Source organism: Carcharodon carcharias, chromosome 12 (genome assembly GCF_017639515.1).
Source record: "Carcharodon carcharias isolate sCarCar2 chromosome 12, sCarCar2.pri, whole genome shotgun sequence".
NCBI classification, from domain to species: Eukaryota; Metazoa; Chordata; class Chondrichthyes; order Lamniformes; family Lamnidae; genus Carcharodon; species Carcharodon carcharias.
Window position 1 is genome coordinate 13,837,886 of NC_054478.1, and position 25,531 is coordinate 13,863,416.

A 25,531-nucleotide genomic window follows, 5' to 3' on the forward strand; every position below is an offset into this window, starting at 1 on the left:
AAAAAACCCCACTAGAGCTATACCTTGAGTGCCCTACCATCCATTCTTAATTAGCACATTCGTTTAGATAATATCACCAACTTTAACACCTATGTGTTCTATTGTACTATTGTCGTTGACATCTTTTGATGATCTGCTTCTATCACAGCTTGTTTGTCCCTATAACCACACCCCCCCCCCCCACCTCTCTGTCTCTCTATCTCTCCGCCCCCCACACACACACCTTAAACCAGCTTATATTTCAGCTCTTTCTTGGACTCGAACTCAAGTTCTGTCGAAGGGTCATGAGGACTCGAAACGTCAACTCTTTTCTTCCCCGCCGATGCTGCCAGACCTGCTGAGTTTTTCCAGGTAATTCTGTTTTTGTTTTAGCATTTCTATACTACTCTTCACTTAGGGTTGTGGGACCAAAGCACCTTACCGCCAATGAAATCACTGTTGTAATATAGGAAACACAGCAACCAATTTGCACACAAACAGCATGACAGATGATGCAATATTTATGGTGAAGTTGGTTGAAGGATAATGTTAGCCAGGACACTGGGGAAACATGTTTTTCTTTTTATGTTTTTCTTTGAACTAGTGTCAAGGGATCTTTTATGTCCACCTGAGATGGCAGACAAGGGCAGGGACAGGTAGTGGGATGGACAAATAAAACACAGCTGCTGAAAGGATTACATAGGTTTCAGGATTGTCCTCAAAGGGTGAAGTCAGTGTTTAAGAGTTTCTTGATTGCTTCCTAGGAAATTTGAGTCCAGTGCGTGGTTTTGCTTCATACAAACATATAATTTCCCTTGCCCTGTAGATACTGCCAGAAGCAAAGGTTAGCTGTCTAGATAATGACTCAAGAAAAATTGCCTTAAGTAATTTTCAAGTTTGCACAATATGGTACATGTTACTAAATGATACAATTTTGAACAAGTACATGAATGAAGAATGCTGGGGTGTATGCAGCCAATTCTTTGAAGGTGCCAGGATAAGTTGAGAGCACCGTTAAATCGTATGGGATTCTTTGCTTGGATTCTGCTATTGGACATTTGCTAAATAATCCTGTGTGCTAAGAATTACGTTGACAATCAATTTAAGATTGTCAGTTGGGCTCTCAGTGTGGCGCATTTGCGTGTACTGGAAGCTACATATATTAATACACGGGGCCCTGTTCTTTGCAGACAGAATTAACATGTACACACATTGTGCCTGTTTCAGCTAAACAAAATAAGTGACAGCCATTCGCTGACTCATTCCTCAGGGCAATGCCTTGCGCAATCAGGGTTAAGCTGCCTGGTTTAAATTTCAGCAATGCTTGGCAGATAACTGTCTGTCACCATCATTGGCACATTCTCCATGGCAGTGCCACTTGCCAACCAATCAGCACTCACTTCACATACTGTATAAATTGTTGTTTTCCCCTTATATTGGTATTCTTGTGAAGTGTCCTGATGAGTGCAAGACGAAAAGCTTAGACATGTCTCTTTTTTCAGCAATATTCTTGGCTTTATTAATACAGGAAGAGTATAAAAACAAGGAAGCTTGGCTAAGTATTTATAAATCACTGGTTAGACTCCAGCTGGAATATTGTGTCCAGTTCTGGGCACCACACTATAAGTAAGATGTCAAAACCTGGAAAGAACAAAGGAGATTTACTTGAATGGTGCCAGAGATTAGGTACTTCAGCAATGTAGAGAGACTGGCAAAGCTGGGACAAAATCAGGAAGTGCTGGAGATACTCAGCATCAGTGGAGAGAAAGAGTTAACGTTTCGAGTCAAATGTCCTTCAGGCTCTTCAAGAGTCTTATTTGACAAGAAACGTTAACTTTGTTTCTCTCCACAGGTGCTGCCAGACCTGTTGAGCTTTTCTAGCACTTCCTGTTTTTATTTCGGATTTCCAGCATCCACAATGTTTTGCTTTCATTATGCTGGAGATGCTGGGATTTTGTTTAAAGCAGAGAAAGTTATGGTAAGAATTTTTAGAGGTATTCAAAATTATGAATAGTTCTAATAGAATAATGATAAACTACTTCCAGTGGCAGAAGGCTCAGTAACCAGAAAGTACAGCTTTAAGGTAATTGATAAAAATAACCAGAGTTGAGATGAGGAGAAATATTTTTTAAAGCAGTGTGTAGCGATCTGGAGTGTGCTACCTGAAAGGGCAGTGGAAGCAGATTCAATATTAACCTTCAAAAAGTTAATTCAAAAGTTCAAAAAGTATTTAAAATAAATACTTGGGGCTGGATTTGCGCTACCGAGGTGAGTTGAGTCAGGAAATTTCCTGACTCGGCAGACCCACCTTGGCTTAAAGGGCCCCATTATACCCAAACTTCACTCCAGAGAGGCAGGCGCGGGATAGAATCAGGCCCATTGACCCTGGAAACCAGGGCCATCCCTAGAGAGGGTGCTGGGCCCTCAGCAAATCACACTGTGGGTCCCCCATAACATATTAGACAAGTTTCATCTGACGCCTGGGCTCCTGAGCGTGTGTGTGAGAAGGAGCAGCAGCAGCGTCCCCAGCTACTGAGCGCTCAGTTACAAGCTCGTACTGCACTATTGACGGTGATAACTGTGCTGCATGTAAAACTGCACCTTGCCTCCAAGGCTGAATGTAATTGTTAGCTCACCTTTTGTTAAGGAGAAATCCATGATCTGTATGGGATTGCGTGACAACAATTTACTAACGGACCCCACATCCCAACTGGAGAAAACTTAAAGGCTAGAATTTTTCAGCCCCTCATGCCGGAGGGATCTTCCATCCCGCAGATGTGAACGGAGATTTCAATGCCTCACTGCATTCAACTTTTTTTTTAAAAATACAAACACGATGCAATAAATAATTCGACTTAAAAAAAAATGACTGCCCATCTTCCAACATTAAGCAAATGTTAGTTGCAAATGCTTACTGGAAGAAAAATAAAATAAGCGGAGGATTTAAATTGCCCCGGACTAAAAGTTAACACAGCAAGTGGGGGAGGTGATGGCATAGTGGTGTTGTCACTGGACTAGTAATCCAAAGACCCAGGGTTTGAATCCTACCACAGCAGATGGTGGAATTTGAATTCAATTTTTCAAAAATCTGGAATTAAATGTCTAATGATGACCATGAAACCATTGTCAATTGTAGCAAAAACCCATCTGGTTCACTAATGTCCGTTAAGGAAGGAAATCTGCTGTCCTTATCTGCTCTGGCCTACATGTGACTCCAGACCCACAGCAATGTGGTTGACTCTTAAATGTCCTCTAAACAAGGGCAATTAGGGATGAGCAACAAATGCTGGCTTGGCCAGTGATGCCCACACCCCACGAATGAATTAAAGAAAAGGCTGTATTACATCTGACACCATGATGTTCAAGCATGGGGACCTCTCCCACTAAAGCCTGGGGCCCAGGGCAGTTGCCCTACGGACAGCTCTACTGAAAGCAGATCCTAATTGGCCACGGAGCTGAGCGAGTGCCATGGCAGGCTGGTTAGAAGGCCTGCCTCTCATCTCTGGAGCATTGTCCCAGTTGTTCTAGAACCTGTTAAGACACTCATTCCCCATAACCTCCATGCCTTTTATACAGTATAGGGATAGAAGTTTTCTGAAGATTTCTGAATGTGTGTTTTTTATTCAGCATTTCAACACTTGCCATTACATGTTCTGATGAAGTCGTACAGACTCGAAACGTTAACTCTGTCTTTCCACAGATGCTGTCAGACCTGCTGAGTTTTCCCAGCAATTTTTGTTTTTGTTTCAGATTTCCAGCATCCGCAGTATTTTGCTTTTATGTTATTATATGGCTGATGGGTTCTGTACATAGTGCACACTAGGTGAACGGGCAGAAAGGAACATGGGACGTGGCATGGGAGCATTGCTAAGACTTTTTGATCTTAACTTTCAAAAGATTCCCGAATCCAGACTGGAGTTCAGGATTCCTCTGAGGGACCCTGAAGCAGCAGTCATGGAGAAGCTGGTCTGATTCCACAAAGATTGCGGGGCCTAGGAGAGTCCTCTCCCCATGATGGAGCTGGCCAGGCTGGGAAAGCGAGCTCGAAACCCACATCCTTATCCCTGGCAAAAAGAACTAGCGCCAGGCATGGGGAGGGTGGGGGGAATCCAGGAATCGGACCCACCCGCCAAATGACACGGCAAAAATCCGGCTAAATTGAATAATTTGGAAAATTACCGCCAGGACTGAGAGGAAAGGGTAAAGACTTAAAAATTTAATCTTTAACATCAGTCAGTCCCCCAAAAAACCCAAATATCTTAAAAGAGGATGTACTTTTGGGAAAGGGATTAATCCCCAGACCAGGAGATATTATGATAAAAGCAAAAAATTGCGGATGCTGGAAATCCAAAACAAAAACAAAAATACCTTGAAAAACTCAGCAGGTCTGACAGCATCTGCGGAGAGAAACACAGTTAATGTTTCAAGTCCATATGACTCTTCAGCAGAACTAAGGAAAAATAGAAAAGAGGTGAAATATAAGCTGGTTTAAGGGCGGGGGGACAAGTAGAGCTGGATAGAGGGCCAGTGATAGGTGGAGATAGCCAAAAGATGGTGCCACTTTCAAAAACAGTTCCTCTGACATGTCTTCCTTGTTCCTTAACCGAGGTTTTCCACCCACGGTAGTTGACAGGGCTGTCAACCGTGTCCAGCCCATCTCCTGCGCATCCGCCCTCACACCTTCCTCCCCCTCCCAGAACCATGATAGGGTCCCCCTTGTCCTCACTTATCACCCCACCAGCCTCTGCATTCAAAGGATCATCCTCCACCATTTCCGCCAACTCCAGCATGATGCCACCACCAAACACATCTTCCCTTCACCTCCCCGGCAGCATTCCACAGGGATCGTGCCCTCTGGGACACCCTGGTCCACTCCTCCATCACCCCCTACACCTCAACCCCCTCCCAAGGCACCTTCCCATGCAACCGCAGAAGGTGCAACACCTGCCCCTTTACTTCCCCTCTCCTCACCATCCAAGGGCCCAAACACTCCTTTCAAGTGAAGCAACATTTCACTTGCACCTCCTTCAATTTAGTCTACTGCATTCGCTGCTCCCAACGTGGTTTCCTCTACATTGGAGAGACCACACGCAGACTGGGTGACCGCTTTGCGGAACACCTTCAGTCTGTCCGCAAGCATGACCCAGACCTCCCTGTCGCTTGCCATTTCAATACTCCACCCTGCTCTCATGCCCACATGTCCACCCTTGGCCTGCTGCAATGTTCCAGTGAAGCTCAACGCAAACTGAAGGAACAGCACCTCATCTTCCGACTAGGCACTTTACAGCCTTCCGGACTTAAGATTAAGTTCAACAATTTTAGATGATGAACTCTCTCCTCCATCCGCACCCCCTTTTCAATCTCCCCTTTTTCCAATAATTTAAATAGATTTTTCTTTTCCCACCTATTTCATTATTTTTAAATGTATTTCCATCCATTGTTTTATTTCTACCTTTTAGCCTATTTCGATCCCTTCCCCCCAACCCCCACTAGGGCTATCTGTACCTTGCTTGTCCTGCTTTCTACCCTTAATGTCACCTATTATCACATTCCTTAGATAATATCACCACCATCAACACTTCTTTGCCTATGACATCTTTTGGAAATCTCTTCTTTGTCTCCATCTATCACTGGCCCTCTATCCAGCTCTACTTGTCCCATCCCCCCTTAATCCGGTTTATATTTCACCTCTCTTCTATTTTTACTTAGCTCTGATGAAGGGTCATTCGGACTCGACACGTTAACTGTGTTCCTATCAGTAGCTGCTGCCAAACCTGCTGAGTTTCTCCGGCTATTTCTGATGTTGTGAGACGAACAGGGTCACCTCTGACCCCGCTGTAACAATCCCGCTGGGTCATGTGATGTGTCCAAGATGGCGGCGCGCAGTGTTTTCCGTGCGGCTTTGTTCCGGGACCGAGTGGCACTGGTGACGGGCGGAGGGAGCGGGATCGGTGCTGCCGTGGCTGCCGAGCTGTTACGATTAGGTTCGCTCTTCAATATTCATAGAATGGCCCAGAGTCACTTACAGCCTGGGAGAGGGTGGGGGCAACAAATCCATCAAAAACTCCGCGATTGGAGAGGGCCCAGAGTCAGCAACAAATCAGCAAGTGACCCTTACCCTGAATAAACAGTGATACTGTACAGTTACACAGTGAGTGACCCTTACCCTGAATAAACAGTGACTCTGTACAGTTACAGTGAGTGACCCTTACCCTGAATAAACAGTGATACTGTACAGTTACACAGTGAGTGACCCTTACCCTGAATAAACAGTGATACTGTACAGTTACACAGTGAGTTACCCTTACCCTGAATAAACAGTGATACTGTACAGTTACACAGTGAGTGATCATTACCTTGAATAAACAGTGATACTGTACAGTTACACACTGAGTGTCCCTTACCCTGAATAAACAGTGTTACTGTACAGTTACACAGTGAGTGATCCTTACCCTGAATAAACAGTGATACTGTACAGTTACAGCGAGTGATCCTTACCCTGAATAAACAGTGACTCTGTACTGTTACAGAGTGATCCTTACCCTAAATAAACAGTGATACTGTACAGTTACAGTGAGTGATCCTTACTCTGAATAAACAATGATACTGTACAGTTACAGTGAGTGATCCTTACCCTGAATAAACAATGATACTGTACAGTTACACAAGTGAGTGATCCTTACCCTGAATAAACAATGATACTGTACAGTTACAGTGAGTGATCCTTACCCTGAATAAACAGTGATACTGTACGGTTGCAGTGAGTGACCCTTACCCTGAATAAACAGTGATACTGTACAGTTACACACTGAGTGTCCCTTACCCTGAATAAACAGTGATACTGTACAGTTACACAGTGAGTGATCCTTACCCTGAATAAACAGTGATACTGTACAGTTACAGCGAGTGATCCTTACCCTGAATAAACAGTGACTGTACTGTTACACAGAGTGATCCTTACCCTGAATAAACAGTGATACTGTACAGTTACAGTGAGTGATCCTTACACTGAATAAACAATGATACTGTACAGTTACAGTGAGTGATCCTTACCCTGAATAAACAGTGATAGTACAGTTACAGTGAGTGATCCTTACACTGAATAAACAGATACTGTACTGTTACACCGTGAGTGACCCTTGCCCTGAATAAACAGTGATACTGTACAGTTACAGTGAGTGATCCTTACCCTGAATAAACAGTGATACTGTACGGTTACAGTGAGTGACCCTTACCCTGAATAAACAGTGATACTGTACAGTTACAGTGAGTTACCCTTACCCCGAATAAACAGTGATACTGTACAGTTACACACTGAGTGTCCCTTACCCTGAATAAACAGTGATACTGTACAGTTACACAGTGAGTGATCCTTACCCTGAATAAACAGTGATACTGTACATTTACAGTGAGTGATCCTTACCCTGAATAAACAGATACTGTACAGTTACACAGTGAGTGATCCTTACCCTGAATAAACAGTGATACAGTACAGTTACAGGGAGTGATCCTTACCCTGAATAAACAGTGACTCTGTACTGTTACAGAGTGATCCTTACCCTAAATAAACAGTGATACTGTACAGTTACAGTGAGTGATCCTTACTCTGAATAAACAGATACTGTACTGTTACACAGTGAGTGATCCTTACCCTGAATAAACAATGATACTGTACAGTTACAGTGAGTGATCCTTACCCTGAATAAACAATGATACTGTACAGTTACACAAGTGAGTGATCCTTACCCTGAATAAACAATGATACTGTACAGTTACAGTGAGTGATCCTTACCCTGAATAAACAGTGATACTGTACGGTTGCAGTGAGTGACCCTTACCCTGAATAAACAGTGATACTGTACAGTTACACACTGAGTGTCCCTTACCCTGAATAAACAGTGATACTGTACAGTTACACAGTGAGTGATCCTTACCCTGAATAAACAGTGATACTGTACAGTTACAGCGAGTGATCCTTACCCTGAATAAACAGTGACTGTACTGTTACACAGAGTGATCCTTACCCTGAATAAACAGTGATACTGTACAGTTACAGTGAGTGATCCTTACACTGAATAAACAATGATACTGTACAGTTACAGTGAGTGATCCTTACCCTGAATAAACAGTGATAGTACAGTTACAGTGAGTGATCCTTACCCTGAATAAACAGATACTGTACTGTTACACCGTGAGTGATCCTTACCCTGAATAAACAGTGATACTGTACGGTTACAGTGAGTGACCCTTACCCTGAATAAACAGTGATACTGTACAGTTACAGTGAGTTACCCTTACCCCGAATAAACAGTGATACTGTACAGTTACACACTGAGTGTCCCTTACCCTGAATAAACAGTGATACTGTACAGTTACACAGTGAGTGATCCTTACCTTGAATAAACAGTGATACTGTACATTTACAGGGAGTGATCCTTACCCTGAATAAACAGATACTGTACAGTTACACCGTGAGTGACCCTTACCCTGAATAAACAGTGATACTGTACAGTTACACACTGTGTTCCTTACCCTGAATAAACAGTGATACTGTACAGTTACACAGTGAGTGATCCTTACCCTGAATAAACAGTGATACTGTACAGTTACAGCGAGTGATCCTTACCCTGAATAAACAGTGACTGTACTGTTACACAGAGTGATCCTTACCCTGAATAAACAGTGATACTGTACAGTTACAGTGAGTGATCCTTACTCTGAATAAACAGTGACTCTGTACAGTTACACAGTGAGTGACCCTTACCCTGAATAAACAGTGACTCTGTACAGTTACAATGAGTGATCCTTACCCTGAATAAACAGTGATTCTGTACAGTTACAGTGAGTGACCTTTACCCTGAATAAACAGTGATGCTGTACAGTTACACAGTGAGTTACCCTTACCCTGAATAAACAGTGATACTGTACAGTTACACAGTGAGTGATCATTACCTTGAATAAACAGTGATACTGTACAGTTACACACTGAGTGTCCCTTACCCTGAATAAACAGTGATACTGTACAGTTACACAGTGAGTGATCCTTACCCTGAATAAACAGTGATACTGTACAGTTACAGCGAGTGATCCTTACCCTGAATAAACAGTGACTCTGTACTGTTACAGAGTGATCCTTACCCTAAATAAACAGTGATACTGTACAGTTACAGTGAGTGATCCTTACTCTGAATAAACAGATACTGTACTGTTACACAGTGAGTGATCCTTACCCTGAATAAACAATGATACTGTACAGTTACAGTGAGTGATCCTTACCCTGAATAAACAATGATACTGTACAGTTACACAAGTGAGTGATCCTTACCCTGAATAAACAATGATACTGTACAGTTACAGTGAGTGATCCTTACCCTGAATAAACAGTGATACTGTACGGTTGCAGTGAGTGACCCTTACCCTGAATAAACAGTGATACTGTACAGTTACACACTGAGTGTCCCTTACCCTGAATAAACAGTGATACTGTACAGTTACACAGTGAGTGATCCTTACCCTGAATAAACAGTGATACTGTACAGTTACAGCGAGTGATCCTTACCCTGAATAAACAGTGATAGTACAGTTACAGTGAGTGATCCTTACCCTGAATAAACAGTGATAGTACAGTTACAGTGAGTGATCCTTACCCTGAATAAACAGATACTGTACTGTTACACCGTGAGTGACCCTTACCCTGAATAAACAGTGATACTGTACAGTTACAGTGAGTGATCCTTACCCTGAATAAACAGTGATACTGTACGGTTACAGTGAGTGACCCTTACCCTGAATAAACAGTGATACTGTACAGTTACAGTGAGTTACCCTTACCCCGAATAAACAGTGATACTGTACAGTTACACACTGAGTGTCCCTTACCCTGAATAAACAGTGATACTGTACAGTTACACAGTGAGTGATCCTTACCCTGAATAAACAGTGATACTGTACATTTACAGTGAGTGATCCTTACCCTGAATAAACAGATACTGTACAGTTACACCGTGAGTGACCCTTACCCTGAATAAACAGTGATACTGTACTGTTACACACTGTGTTCCTTACCCTGAATAAACAGTGATACTGTACAGTTACACAGTGAGTGATCCTTACCCTGAATAAACAGTGATACTGTACAGTTACAGTGAGTGATCCTTACTCTGAATAAACAGTGATATTGTACAGTTACAGTGAGTGATCCTTACACTGAATAAACAGATACTGTACAGTTACACAGTGAGTGATCCTTACCCTGAATAAACAATGATACTGTACATTTACAGTGAGTGATCCTTACCCTGAATAAACAGTGATACTGTACATTTACAGTGAGTGATCCTTACCCTGAATAAACAGTGATACTGTACATTTACAGTGAGTGATCCTTACCCTGAATAAACAGATACTGTGCTGTTACACAGTGAGTGATCCTTACCCTGAATAAACAGTGATACTGTACAGTTACAGTGAGTTACCCTTACCCTGAATAAACAGTGATACTGTACAGTTACACACTGAGTGTCCCTTAATCTGAATAAACAGTGATACTGTACAGATACAGTGAGCAACCCTTACCCTGAATAAACAGTGATATTGTACAGTTACAGTGAGTGATCCTTACCCTGAATAAACAGTGATATTGTACAGTTACACAATGAGTGACCCTTACCCTGAATAAACAGTGATACTGTACAGTTACACAGTGAGAGACATTTATCCTGAATAAACAGTGAGTCTGTACAGTTACAGTGAGCGACCCTTACCCTGAATAAACAGTAATATTGTACAGTTACAGTGAGAGACCCTTACCCTGAATAAACAGTGACACTGTACATTTACACAGTAAGTGATCCTTACCCTGAATAAACAGTGACTCTATACAGTTACACAGTGAGTGATTCTTACCCTGAATAACCAGTGACTCTGTACAGTTACACAGTGAATGACCCTTACCCTGATTAAAGAGTGATACTGTACAGTTATAGTGAATGATCCTTACCCTGAATAAACAGTGACTCTGTACAGATACACAGTGAGTGATTCTTACCCTGTCCATCATGGGTAAGATGCTGGCCACATCCTCCTGAACCACCTACATCTGGTTGCTGAGGAGATCCTCCCAGAAACCCAATGTAGCTTCCAACCATCCCAGGGTACTGCAGAAATGATCTTAGTGGCTAGACAGATCAGTGGAAAAATGTCAGGAGCAAAATTAAGAATTGTTCCTCGCCTTCAGTGACCTGATCAAGGTGTTTGATTCTTTAAATTGTGAAGCTCCATGGATCGTCCTCCAAAGCTCTGGTTGCCTGTTGAAGTTTGTCACTATCCTGAGACTCCTGCATAACAACATGGCCGTCACTGTCCTGAGCGGAGGATCTGAAACTGACACCTTTCACATCGGACCGGGTCAAACACGCTTGTGTGGTCGATCGCCCCCACCTTGTTCACCATTTACCTGATCGTCATCACCCACCTCATCCGAGATGGCCTACCTCCTGGTGTCCACATTCAGTATCGTCTGGACGAGAAGCTCTTCAACCTCGGTCGCTTCCGGGGCAAAAACAAATCTCACCACCGTGGACATCCATGGCCTTCAGTTTGCGGGTGACCTGCTCACTCTGTACAGGACCAGCAAAGGATGCTTGACCTCTTCAACACTTCCTATAGGAGGCTTGGCCTGTCCTTAAACATCACCAAGACGAAGGTCTTTCACCAAACGTCCCCGGACCAGTTGAGCATCCCCTATGCCATCCAAGTAGAGGGGGTGTCTCCGGAGTATGTGCAGCAAGTCCCTTATCTCAGCAGCCACCTCTCCCAAGGGATTACCATCGACAAGATGTCCAACACCGAGTCCACTGTCTTCTTCAAGCTGCACCAATGTGTCTTTCACCACAGGGACCTTTGCAAGTCAACAGAGGTTCTGGTTTATGAGGCCGTTGTGCTGAGTGCCCTGCTCTACTGCAGTGAATTATGGACTGTCTACCGACGCCACATTAAGATCCTTGAGAGATTCCATCAGCGGTGCTTGTGTCGAATCCTGGAGTTCAAATGGGAGGACCGCTGGACTATGCAAACATCCTCCATGAAGCTGCGTCTACCAACATTGAAGCCCTGCTCCAGTGGTACCAACTCCGATGGATGGGCCATTGCATCCAGATGCCCGCAAACCTCAGCAGGTTCTCTTCTCTCAGCTCTCCGTTGGCCTACGCTCAGAGGGTGGCCAAAGGAAAAGGTGTAAGGCTACGCTCAAGGTCGTCATAAAGCACGGAGACATTAACACCACTGACTGGGAGGAGAATGCTGCCAATCACTCAGCATGGCACCATCTCGTCCATCGAGGCGCAAGCCACTTCAAGGCTCAGTGACTCCACAGCAAGGTGGAACAGCGGCAGCAAAGGAAGGAGAAAGAAGCCAACCCGGGGCTGCGATTTCCACTCCCCTGCGCAACAACGTGCCCCCACTGCCAAAGAACATGGGGATCCAGAATTGGACTCCTCAGTCATGTGAAGTCTCACCAAACCTGACAGATATCATCCCTGATTCTGAGGGACTGCCGACGACCATTCTTACCCTGAATAAAGAGTGACTCTGTACAGTTACACTGTGAGTGATCCTTACCCTGAAAAGCTAGCATACAAGTTCAGCAGGTAATAGGGAAGGGAAATAGAATATTGGCCTTTATTTCAAAGGGAAGGGAGTATAAAAATAGGGAAGTCTTGCTAAAACCATACAAGGCACTAGTTAGACCACATCTAGAATACTGTGAACAGTTTTGGTCCCCTTATCTAAGGAAAGATATTGGGGACAGTCCAGAAGAGGTTCACAATGTTGATCCCGGGTATGGAGGGATTTTCTTATGAGGAGAGGTTGAGTATTTTGGGCCTGTACTCATTGGAGTCTAGAAGAATGAGAGACAACCTGAGTGAAACATATAAGATTCTTAGGAGGCTTGACAGGGTAGATGCTGAGAGGTTGTTTCCCCTTGTGGGAGAGTCTAGGACCAGAGGGCATAATCTCAGAGGATAGTCAATCAGTGGAATTCTTTACCGCAGACGGCTGTAGAGGCTGGGTTGTTAAGTATATTCAAGGCTGAGATAGACAGATTTTTAATCAGTGAGGGAATCAAGGGTTATGGGGACAAGGCAGGAAAGTGGAGTTTAGGATTATCAGATCAGCCATGATCTCATTGAATGGCGGAACAGACTCTATGGGCCAAATGGCCTACTTCTGCTCCTACATACTTGTGGTCTTATAAACAGTGACTCTCTACAGTTACACAGTGAGTGATCCTTACCCTGAATAAACAGTGACTCTCTACAGTTACACAGTGAGTGACCCTTATCCTGAATAAAGAGTGACTCTGTACAAGTGTACAGTTACCCTTGACTAATGGAATAATGAATGACACTGTGCAATTAATTGAAATGACAAAGACTGTTTTAAACATTTATTATGTGGGTTTGCTGTTGACTGAGGAAGGGAACAATTAATATGCATTTGTTTATATCAGTATTAAAATGATTTAGGAAGAATCACTGATATTTAAGTTGTTTTTGACTCTGGTTGTGCTCAGTGTATAATTTAGCTCCTCGTTTAATCTCCTCAGAATGTCACGTTGTGATTGCATCCAGGAAAATAGAGAGACTGAGAGAAGCTGCACACCAACTGGCGGCTTCAATTCCTCCATCCAGTTCTGCAAAGGTTACACCAATTCAGTGTAATATTCGCAAGGAGGATGAGGTACTGTAAATGTTTCTTTTTATCGCCAATTATCTTCCCTTAGTTCCTTCAAGTACTAACTCCCTGGGGAATGGTTTCCATTGAGTACTGGGAGCATCTGTCTGTACTTGGAACTCTTCAGCAAAAAAGGAGACCAATCAGCCCATTGTGCTGGTGCTGGCTTTTTGAATGAACCATCCAATGAGTCCCACTCCCCCCTGCTCTTTCCCCAATGCCCTGCAATTCTTTCCTTTCCCAGTATTGATCCAATTCCCCTTTTGAAAGTTCCTATTGAATCTGCTTCCGCTGCCCTTTCAGGCAGCGCCCTCCAGATCACAGCAACTCACTGTGGAAAAAAATTCTCATGTCCCCTCTGGTTTTTTTGCTAATCACCTGAAATCTGTCTCCCTCTGGTTACTGACCCTCCTGCCACTGGAAATATTTACTCCATCAAAATCCCTCACAATTTTGAACACCTCTATTAATTCTCCCTTTAACTTTCTCTGCTCTAAGGAGAACAATCCCAGCGTCTCCAGTCTCTCCACGTTAACAGAAGTCCATTATCCCTGGTCCCATTCTAGTGAATCTCCTCTGTACCCTCTCCAAGGCCTTGACAAAGGGCGGTGCCCAGAATTGGACACAATAATCCAGCTGGGGTGTAACCAGTGTCTTTTACTTTTTAATTATTCATGGGATGTGGGCTTCGCTAGCTGGGCCAGCATTTATTACCCATCCCTAATTGCCCTTGAGAAGGTGGTGGTGAGCTGCCTTCTTGAACCACTGCAGTCCATGTGGTGTAGGTACACCCACAGTGCTGTTAGGGAGGGAGTTCCAGGATTTTGACCCAGTGACAGTGAAGGAACAGTGATATATTTCCAAGTCAGGATGGTGAGTGACTTGGAGGGGAACTTCCAGGCGGTGGTGTTCCCAACTATCTGCTGCCCTTGTCCTTCTAGATGGTAGTGGTCGTGGGTTTGGAAAGTGCTGTCTAAGGAGCCTTGGTGAATTCCTGCAGTGCATCTTGTAGATGGTACACACACTGCTGCTACTGTGTATCGGTGGTGGAGGGAATGAATGTTTGTGGATGTGGTGCCAATCAAGCGGGCTGCTTTGTCCCAGATGGTGTCAAGCTCCTTGAGTGTTGTGGGAGCTGCACTCATCCAGGCAAGTGGGGAGTATTCCATCACACTCCTGACTTGTGCCTTGTAGATGGTGGACAGGCTATGGGGAGTCAGGGAGTTAGTTACTCACCGCAGGATTCCTAGCCACTGACCTGCTCTTGTAGCCACAGTATTTATGGCTAGTCCAGTTCAGTTTCTGGTCAATGGTAACCCCCAGGATGTTGATAGTGGGGGATTCAGTGATGGTAATGCCATTGGATGTCATGGGGAAATAGTCAGAATGTCTTTTGTTGGAAATGGTCATTGCTTGGCACACGTGAGGTGTGAATGTTACTTGCTATTTGTCACCCCAAGCCTGGATATTGTCCAGGTCTTGCTGCATTTGGACATGGACAGCTTCAGTATCTGAGGAGTCGCAAATGGTGCTGAACATTGTGTAATCATCAGTGAACATCCCCACTTCTGACCTTATGATGGAAGGAAGGTCATTGATGAAGCAGCTGAAGATGGTTGGACCTAGGACACTACCCTGAGGAACTCCTGCAGTGATGTCCTGGAGCTGAGATGACTGTCCTTCAACAATCACAACCATCTTCCTTTGTGCTGGGTATGACTCCAAACAGCGGAGAGTTTTCCCCCTGACTCCCATTGACTCTAGTTTTGCTAGGGCTCCTTGATACCACACTCGGTCAAATGCTGCCTTGATGTCCTTCTGGTATTGCTCCTCCTGCTGAGTGACCCTGGTGGAACCCAAACTGGGCATCAGTGAGCAGGTTATCGCTAAGCAAGTGCTGCTTGATAGCACTGTTGATGATCCCTTCCATTGCTTTACTGATGATTGAGAGTAGACTGATGGGGCAGTAATTGGCCGGGTTGGATTTGTCCTGCTTTATGTGTACAGGACATACCTGGGCAATTTTCCACATAGCTGGGTAGTTGCCAGTGTTGTAGCTGTACTGGAACAGCTTGGCTTGGGGTGTGGCAAGTTCTGGAGCACAAGTCTTTAGTATTATTGCCAGAATATTGTCAGGGCCCATAGCCTTTTTGTACCCCGTGCCTTCAGCCGTTTCTTGATATCGCGTGGAGTGAGTCAAATTGGATGAAGACTGGCATCTGTGATGCTGGAGACCTCCGGAGGAGGCTGAGATGAACGATCCACTTGGCGCTTCTGGCTGAGGATTGTTGTGAGTGTTTCAGCCTTATCTTTTGCACTGATGTGCTGGGCTCCTCCATCATTGTGGATGGGGATATATATGGAGAATCCTCCTCCTGTGAGCTGTTTAATTGTCCACCACCATTCATGACTGGATGTGGCAGGACTGCAGAGCTCAGTTCTGATCCGTTGGTTGTGGAATCGCTTACCTTTGTCTATCGCTTGCCGCTTATGCTGTTTGGCACGCAAGTAGTCCTGTGTTGTGACTTCACCAGGTTGGCATCTCATTTTTAGGTATACCTGGTGTTGCTCCTGGCATGCCCTCCTGCACTCTTCATTGAACCAGGGTTGATCTCCTGACTTGATGGTAATGGTAGAATGGGGGATATGCTGGGCCATGAGGTTACAGATTGTGATTGAGTACAATTCTGCTGCTGCTGATGGCCCACAGCGCCTCCTGGTTACCCAGTCTTGAGTTGCTAGATCTGTTCGAAATCTATCCCATTTAGCACAGTGTTAGCGCCACACAACACAATGGAGGGTATCCTCAATGTGAAGGTGAGACTTTTTCTCTACAAGGACTGTGCGGTGGTCACTCCTACCAATAGTGTCATGGACAGATGCACCTGCAGCAGGCAGGTTGGTGAGGATGTGGCCAGTATGTTTTTCCCTCTTGCTGGTTCCCTCATCACCTGTCACAGACCCAGTCTAGCAGCTATGTCCTTCAGGACTCGGCCAGCTTGGTTTGTAGTGGTGCTACCGAGCCACCCTTGATGATGGACATTGAAGTCCCCCACCCAGAGTACATTCTGCGCCCTTGCCACCCTCAGTGCTTCCTCTAAGTGGTGTTCAACATGGAGGGGCACTGATTCATCAGCTGAGGGAGGGGGGGTACATGGTAATCAGCAGGAGGCTTCCTTGCCCATGTTTGACCTGATGCCATGAGACTTCATGGGGGCCAGAGTCAATGTTGAGGATCCCAGGGCAACTCCCTCCTGACTGTATACCACTGTGTCACCACCTCTGCTGCGTCTGTCCTGCCGGTGGGGCAGGACATACCCAGGGATGGAGATGGTGGACATTATCTGTAAGATATGATATCATGAGGGTGACTATGTCAGGCTGTTGCTTGACTAGGCTGTGAGACAGCTCTCCCGATTTTGGCACAAGTCCCCAGATGTGTGTAAAAAGGACTTTGCAGACTAGGCTGTGAGACAGCTCTCCCGATTTTGGCACAAGTCCCCAGATGTGTGTAAAAAGGACTTTGCAGGGCCACAAGGCTGGTCTGTCGTTGTTGTCATTGCTGGGTTGTCCATTCTGTTTCAGTCCTTTTTATTGACTTTTTGGTGGAGTGATACAGCTGAGTGACTTGCTAGAACATTTTTTTTTATCATTCAAGGGATGTGGCGCCGCTGACCAGGCCAGCATTTATTGCCCATCCCTAATTGTCCTCATTCAGAGTGCAATTTTTTAAGAGTCAACTACTTTGCTATGGGTCTGGAGTCACATGTAGGCCAGACCAAGTAAGGACAGCAGATTTCCTTCCCTAAAACACATTACAACAATTGACAATGGTCATCATTACATTTTTAATTCCAGATTTTTATTGAATTTCAAATTTCACCATTTGCCGTGGTGGGATTCGACCCCAAGTCCCCAGAGCATTTATCCTGGGTCTCTGGAATGCTAGTCCAGTGACAATACCACTATGCCACCTCCTCTTAAATGCAGAGGGCATTTAAGAGCAATCACATTATTGTGGGTCTGGGGTCACATGCAGGCCAGACCAGGTGAGGACAGCAGATTTCCTTCCCTAAAGGACATTAGTATACAAAGAGTTTAGCAATAACTTGGGAAAATCAAATTGGCAGAGGTAATCACAGGCAAAAACTTATAAAGTGTATTCGGGACAGTTTCCAAGAACAATATATTGTGCATCCAACCAGGGATCAGGCTATTTTGGATCTGGTAATGTGTAATGAGGTAGGTTTAATAATTGATCTCAGAGTAAAGGATCCCTTAGGAAACAGTGACCATAACATGGTAGAATATAGTATTCAGTTTGAGAGTGAGAAAATTGGGTCAGAAACAACCGTACTAAACTTAAATAAGGGTAATTACAAAGGAATGGGGACAGAGTTGGCTGGAGTGGACTGGGAAAGGAGTTTAGCAGAAAAGATGGTTGATGATCAATGGCAGATGTTTAAGAAAATAGTTCATGACTCACACAAAGGTATATCCCAGTGAGGAAGAAGGATTCTAGGAAGGGGATAAACCAACAATGGTTAACCAAGGAAGTTAAGGATAGTATCAAATTGAAAGAAAAAATATACAATGTGGCAAAGATTAGTGGTAAGCCAGAGGATTGGGAAAGTTTTAAAAACCAACAAAAGATGACCAAAAAAATAATAAAGAGGGAGAAAATAAACTTCGAAGTTAAACTAGCAAGTAATATAAAAATGGACAGTAAGAGCTTCTTTAAATATATAAAAAGGAAGAAGGAGGCCAAAGTGAACATAGGCCCCTTAGAAAATGAAGCTGGGGAAATAATTATGGAGAACCAGGAAATGACAGAGGAGTTGAATAAATACTTTGCATCAGTCTTCACGGTGGAAGACACTAATAGCATTCCAAAAATACTAAATAAAGTTGGGGGGGGGAGGGAGGAAATAAATACAATAACCATCGCTAGAGAAAAAGTACTAGGGAAACTAATGGGCTAAAGGCCGATTAGTCCCTTGGACCCACCTGATGGGATTCACCCCACAATATTAAAGGAAGTAGCTACAGAGATAGTGGATGCACTGGTAGTAATCTTCCAAGAATCCTTAGATTCTGGAAAAGTCCCAGAGGATTGGAGAACGGCCAATGTTATTCAAAAAGGGAGGGAGACAAAATACAGGTAACTATAGGACAGTTATCTGTCATTGGGAAAATGTTGGAGTCTATTATAAAGGATGTAACAGCAGAGCATTTAGAAATACATAATCTAATCAAGCAGAGTCAGCATGGCTTCATGAAGGGGAAATCATGCCTGACAAATTTATTAGAATTCTTTGAGGAGGATAGATAAAGGGGAACCAGTGATGTAATATATTTGGATTTCCAAAAGGCATTCAGTAAAATACCGCACATAAGGCTACTTAATAAGTTAACAGCCCATGGTGATGGGGGGTAGTATATTAGCATGGATAGCGGATTGGCTAACTAATAGGAAACAGAGTTGGGATAAGGGGGGCATCTTCAGGAAGGCAACCTGTAACTAGCGGAGTGCCACAGGGATCAGTACTGGGGCCTCAATTATTTACAATATATATTAATGGCTTGGATGAGAGAAGTGAATGACACAAAAATAAGTGGGAAGGTGAAAGTGGTGAGGGTGACACAAGGAGTCTACAGAGGGATATAGACAGGTTAAGTGAGTGGGCAAAAACTTGGCAGATGGAATATGATGTGGGAAAATGTGGGGTTATACACTTTGGCAGGAAGAATAGAGGAGCTGAGTATTATTTAAATGGAGAAAGACTGCAGAAAGCTGCAGCACAGAGGGATTTGGGGGTCCTCGTGCATGAATCCTAAAAAGCTAACATACAAATTCAGCAGGTAATAGGGAAGGTAAATGGAATGTTGGCCTTTATTTTAAAGGGAATGGAATATAAAAATAGGGAAGTCTTGCTAAAATTCTACAAGTCACTAGTTAGACCATACCTAGAATACTGTGAACAGTTTTGGTCCCCTTATCTAAGGAAAGATATACTGACATTTTAGGCAGTCCAGAGAAAGTTCACTAGGTTGATCCTGGGTATGGAGGGATTTTCTTTTGAAGAGAGGTTGAGTAGGTTGGGCCTGTACTCATTGGAGTTTAGAAGAATGAGAGGCGACCTTATTGAAACATATAAGATTCTTAGAGGGCTTGACAGGGTAGATGCTGAGAGGTTGTTTCCCCTTGTGGGAGAGTCTAGGACCAGAGGGCATAATCTCAGAGTAAGGGGGCACCCATTTAAAACAGAGATGAGGAGGAATTTCTTCCCTCAGAGGGTAGTGAATCTGTGGAATTCTTTACTGCAGAGAGCTGTAGAGGCTGGGTCGTTAAGTATATTCAAGGCCGAGATAGATTTTTAATCAGTGAGGGAATCGAGGGTTATGGGGACAAGGCAGGGAAGTTGAGTTGAGGACTATCAGATTAGCCATGATCTCATTGAATGGCGGAGCAGACTCGATGGGCCGAATGGCCTACTTCTGCTCCTACGTCTTATGGTCTTATCATATGGTCTAACTTCTTAAATAAAAGCAAAATACGATAGATGCTTGAAATCTGAAATAAAAATAGAACGTGCTAGAAAAACTCAGCAGGTCTCATGGTCTACTCCTGCGCCTGGTTTCTATGTTTCTATGTCTGGCAGTGTCTGTGGAGAGAGGAGCAGAGTTAACGGGCTGAATTTTCCCAAAATTGCACTAAGTGCAGCAGCGAGTGGGTAAAATGGAATCCTACCCGCCAATATAAGATGGCGGGTTTTCACGCTGTATCTTCCCGAGCCCACCTCATTATATATTCACCGGTGGGTGGGCTCTCATTCGCCCACTCGCAATCACCCCGCTGGTGCATCACGCCGGCTGCCATCTTTAAAAGGGAGCCACCAGTAAAGCGCTCATCACCACCAGCTCACCACCGCTGCCTAGGAGACACGGCCAGCAAAGGCAAATAGATTGCAGCCCCCCCCCCCCCCACCCACCCCGCTTCAACGACAGGTCCCTCGAGCGACTGCTGGGTGCCATGGAGACCCCCGGGATGTGCTCTACCCCCGCTCTGGCCGCAGAATGGGCAGGAATGTCACCAACCCGGCTTGGGAGATGATGGCAGCGGTGGTCAGTGCCAGTGCCCTTCAGAAGTGGCCAGCCACCCAGTGCCGCAAAAGGATGGACGATCTCCTCCGTTCCACCAGGGTAAGTCACCATTTTCATCGCTCCCAACTCACACACCCACAGGGCCCTCACTCACTGCCGGTGCGAGGGACATCGCCATTCACTCTCTCACACTCACCCTCACTGTCCTCATCCTGCCCATGGGACCACTCACCACCCACACAGGACAGGTATACTTATCATCTGGCCCGGCAGGAGTCCTGATACACTCTCCCCATCTCTATTCATACAGGACAAACTGGCTCACAGCAGGAGGGAAAGGTCACAGACAGGAGGAGGGATGCCGGAAATCAAAGTCCTCACAGAATTTGGAAACAGAGCCATCCAGCTGTCCGGCGATGACTGGGACCGGTCCTGTGCTGACGGTGAGGTCGACACTGCTCTACCAAGTGAGGGTCCAGCAGTGCAACATCCATCAGATAACCATGCTGTGAGTGATGTGTCCTGTTTCACAGGTCACTGCCATGCACTAATTATCTCCCCTTGCTTTCACAGGCACCTCTGGGAAACAGCTGGCGGAGTCCATGACCCAGGGCCTCCAATCAAGCCCCAAAGAAACCTCCACAGAGGAATCTGGAGGCACCCTCCCTGAAGTCCTGTCACAGCCTCACCCACACCCCCCACCAGCGCAGAGACACACACCTCGGTGGGACCGAGCTTTAGAGTAGCCTCGGGACCACAATCTGGTGAGCACATCGCACTGTCTAATCCACAGCAGGGAGGCAGGGACTCCCCAGGTCCCAGGCACTCGGAGGATTGCTGGAGGCCAGAACGTTGCTGAGTCCGAATCGGATGAGGAGCCTCTGGACTCGGTCATGTCACAGTTGCTGGAGCTGCAAAGGCAAACTCAGGAACGTCAGGAAGCGATGTCTGCTGCACTCCTCAGATTGCCAAGCACGATGGAGGAGTCCGTCCATCTTCAGGCTGAGGTGATAGCACCAGCATTGCAAAGCACCGAGGTCAACACTGGCAGGATGGTGGTCGCCATGGAGACCTTAGTCCAGGACATCGCTCCTGCACTGCTGCACAGGCTCAACTCCTTCGCTGTTGCCATAGTTGGCCTCCAACAGTGTATGTGCGAGAGGGGTGCTGGGCAGCTCGATCTCACTCCGGCTGCCCCTTCCGCTCACGGAGTCAGCCAGGGCCCCTCGGGCACCCGTAGGGAGGAGATTCAGCAGGTGCACACTCCGGGCCCATCCACCCAGGTGACTCTGGGAGTGACCGGTCCATCCAACTCCCCTCTTCCTGTCACCCCAGCAGCTCCAGCTCCACAGGCCGAGGAGGGTGCTACTGCCACACAGCAGGACCCTGAAAGCAGGCCGGGACCCTCCAAGTCTCGGCCCTCCAGAGGACGCCCGTCAAATTCATCACGGACAGGCCATCACAATGAGCAGGCTGCCCCCACCTCCGCTGTGGAGGTTCGGGGAGTACCAAGACATAGCGGCAGGGTTAGGAAAGTTAAGGAGAATTAATTGCACAGTCTGGGCATGAGTGTTAATCACTTGTACATGGAGTTGAGCCTGTGCAGCAGTGCAGGAGCGACGGCTTGGACTACTGTCTCCATGGCGACCACCATCCTGCCAGTGTTGGCCTCGGTGTGTTTCAATGCCGGCACTATCACCTCAGCCTGAAGACAGATAGACTCCTCCATCGTGCCTTGCAATCTGAGTGCAGCGGACATCCCTTCCTGATGTTCCTGAGTTTGCCTAATGTTCACTATTGTCAATAAACTCTCAAGAATGTCTCCCTGTCTGTGACTCCTTGTTCTGATGAGCAGGGTCCTTGTCACTCAGATGTGAAGCCTTTCTGCACAAGATAAAGGCAGGTATCTCAGTCCAGGGCCTCTTCCCTGTGCTTCGTGCAGCCTTCAGACCACAGAATGGTCCAGCCTCACACTCCCTGGACACATTACTGATGTCTGCACCTCAGCGGTGCTGGTCATTGCTGCCAGGATGTAGTGGGCAGGTGTCACAGAGTTCCATCATTCTCTCTGTGAGCTCTCAGCACCTTTAAGGTGGAGCTGGCCCCCATCACACCAGCATCTGTGACCAGTGATGCTGGGCACCAGCTCCTGAAGGACTGGAGGAGGAGATATGCAGCCCCTCCATCTCCTCCTCAGCCAGCTCCTCTCCCTGTTGCAGCGCCAGGTTGTAAAGGGCGCAGCAGACGACGACAGTGATGCATGACACTCTGTGGACTGTACTGCAGGGCTCCACCAGACAGGTCCAGGCACCGGAACCTCATCTTCAGCATCCTGATGGTCTGCTCCACCAAGTTGTGAGTTGCAGTATGAGCCTCATTATAGTGTCGCTCTGCTGCAGTCTGAGGCCACCGCACGGGTATCATCAGCCATGGCCTCTGTGGGTAGCCCTTGTCCCCAAGGAGTCAACCCTGCAGCTTCTGTGGATCCTGGAAGACTGCAGGGATCTGTGAGTGACTCTGGATGTAGGCGTCGTGCACACTCCCTGGAAACCATGCGCATACCTGCAGGATGCGTTTCTGGTGGCCGCACACCAGCTGCATGTTCAGTGAGTGGAAGCCCTTGTGGTTAATGAAATCCACTGAGTGTAGCGACAGAGACCTGAGCGCCACATGAGTGCGGGCCTGCACCTGTGGGAATCCCGAGATCAGGGTGAATCCACATCTTACAGCAGCTCCTTATTCACCCAGCAGTGACCCTGCAGATAATTCCGGAACATTCCAGGACACCCCCAAACCCCTCCCCACCGTCAACCTCCCTCCCCCACACACCATCCACTCCCCTCAACATCAACCCCCCCCCAATCACCTACAATATTGACCCATGACCCCCTGATCATCAAACTTCTCTGCAAAGTGCAGCAAACAGTCTACAGAGTCTTATTTAAAAAGAGTCTCTACAAACAAATGACCGAAGCTACACCTGATAAAAGCAGGATTATTCCTTCAACAGGTGGAGAACAGTTACACATTACAAATTCTGTGCAAAATCCATTCCAGTCGCTTACAACTTCAGCTTGCATTTATATATCACCCCTTTGTGAAGTGTCCCAAGGCAACACCACAAGAGCATTCTCAAAAAAAAAAAATTGAGACCAATCCACAAAGGACAAGTGAGTAAAGACTTGAAGTAGGTTTTAAAGATGGTCTTAAAGGAAGGGGAGAGAGGCTGAGCGGTTTAGGGACGGAATTCCAGAGCTGGGGGCCCCAGGCAGCTGCAGGCACGGGCGCCGATGGTGGAGCGATGGGAATCAGGGATGAGCAAGTGACCAGAATTAGAGGAGCGCTGAGATTTTGGAGGCTTGTGGGGTGGGGGGGGTGGGGGGTGGGGGGGGTTACAGAGATAGGGAATGGCGAGACAATGGGGGGATGTGAACACAAAGACATGGAACTCAGGAGTGATTGATGAGAATGTGATTGTGTCCATTCTCGAGCTGATGCCCTTCCTTATCTGTTCAGGTGAGGAATTTGATGAAAGCTGCCTTGCAGTTACATGGTCGTATTGACTACCTGGTGAATAATGGAGGAGGCCAGTTTCTCAGTCCGGCCGAACACATCACAGCCAAAGGCTGGAACGCTGTGATCGAGACCAACCTGACTGGAACGTTCTACTGTTCCAGAGAAGGTAAAAGCACCAGCGTCTCAGCAAGAGGAACGTGGCACCAAGGAGGGGTGGGGGCTGAGTGCAGAAAGGAAAAGTTCAGGATGTGTGTGTGTGTGTGTGTGTGTGTGTGGAGGGGGGGGAAGGGGAATGGTATGTGTGTGTGTGTCTGTGTGTGTGTGTGTGTGTGTGGAGGGGGGGTAGGTGAATGGTATGTGTCTGTGTGTGTATGTGTGTGTGTGTATGTGTGTGTGTGTGTGTCTGTGTGTGTGTGTGTGTCTGTGTGTTTGTGTCTGTGTTTGTGTGTGTGTGTATGTGTGTGTGTGTCTGTGTATGTGTGTGTGTGTGTCTGTGTGTGTGTGTGTGTGTGTGGAGGGGGGGAGGGGAATGGTATGTGTCTGTGTGTGTGTGTGTCTGTGTGTGTGTGGAGGGCGGGGAGGGGAATGGTATGTGTCTGTGTGTGTGTGTATGTGTGTGTGTGTGTGTGGAGGACGGGGAGGGGAATGGTATGTGTCTGTGTGTGTGTGTGTGTGTCTGTGTGTGTGTATGTGTGTGTCTGTGTGTGTGTGTGTGTGTCTGTGTGTGTGTGTATGTGTGTGTCTGTGTGTGTGGAGGGCGGGGGGAATGGTGTGTGTGTGTGTGTGTGTGTCTATGTGTGTGTCTGTGTATGTGTGTGTCTGTGTGTCTGTGTGTATGTGTGTGTGTGAGTGGAGGGGAGGAGGGGAATGGTGTGTGTGTGTGTGTGTATGTGTGTGTCTGTGTGTCTGTGTGTCTGTGTGTGTGGAGGGTGGGGGGAATGGTGTGTGTGTGTGTCTATGTGTGTGTCTGTGTATGTGTGTTTGTGTATGTCTGTGTATGTGCGTGTCTGTGTGTATGTGTGTGTGTGAGTGGAGGGGAGGAGGGGAATGGTCTGTATCTGTGTGTGTGTGTGGAGGGGGGGAGGGGAATGGTGTGTGTGTGTGTGTGTGTGTGTGTCTGTGTGTGTGTGTCTGTGTGTTATGATCCCAGCTAATATTACTACTGGACATCCCAGAGTGGAATCTGGATTGATAGATC

At 46.1% G+C, this 25,531-nt stretch overlaps 1 protein-coding gene across 1 annotated transcript in view; it reads left to right on the forward strand.

Moving 5' to 3' along the window:
• Positions 1–5,819: 5,819 nt before the first annotated feature.
• Positions 5,820–25,531, forward strand: part of pecr (peroxisomal trans-2-enoyl-CoA reductase) — a 33,311-nt gene continuing 13,599 nt past the window's right edge. The window contains exons 1-3 of the mRNA XM_041200143.1: positions 5,820–5,963; positions 13,586–13,719; positions 24,334–24,499. Coding sequence (XP_041056077.1) covers positions 5,852–5,963; positions 13,586–13,719; positions 24,334–24,499 — 412 coding nt within the window. The 5' untranslated portion in view covers positions 5,820–5,851. The remainder of the gene's footprint in view (positions 5,964–13,585; positions 13,720–24,333; positions 24,500–25,531) is intronic.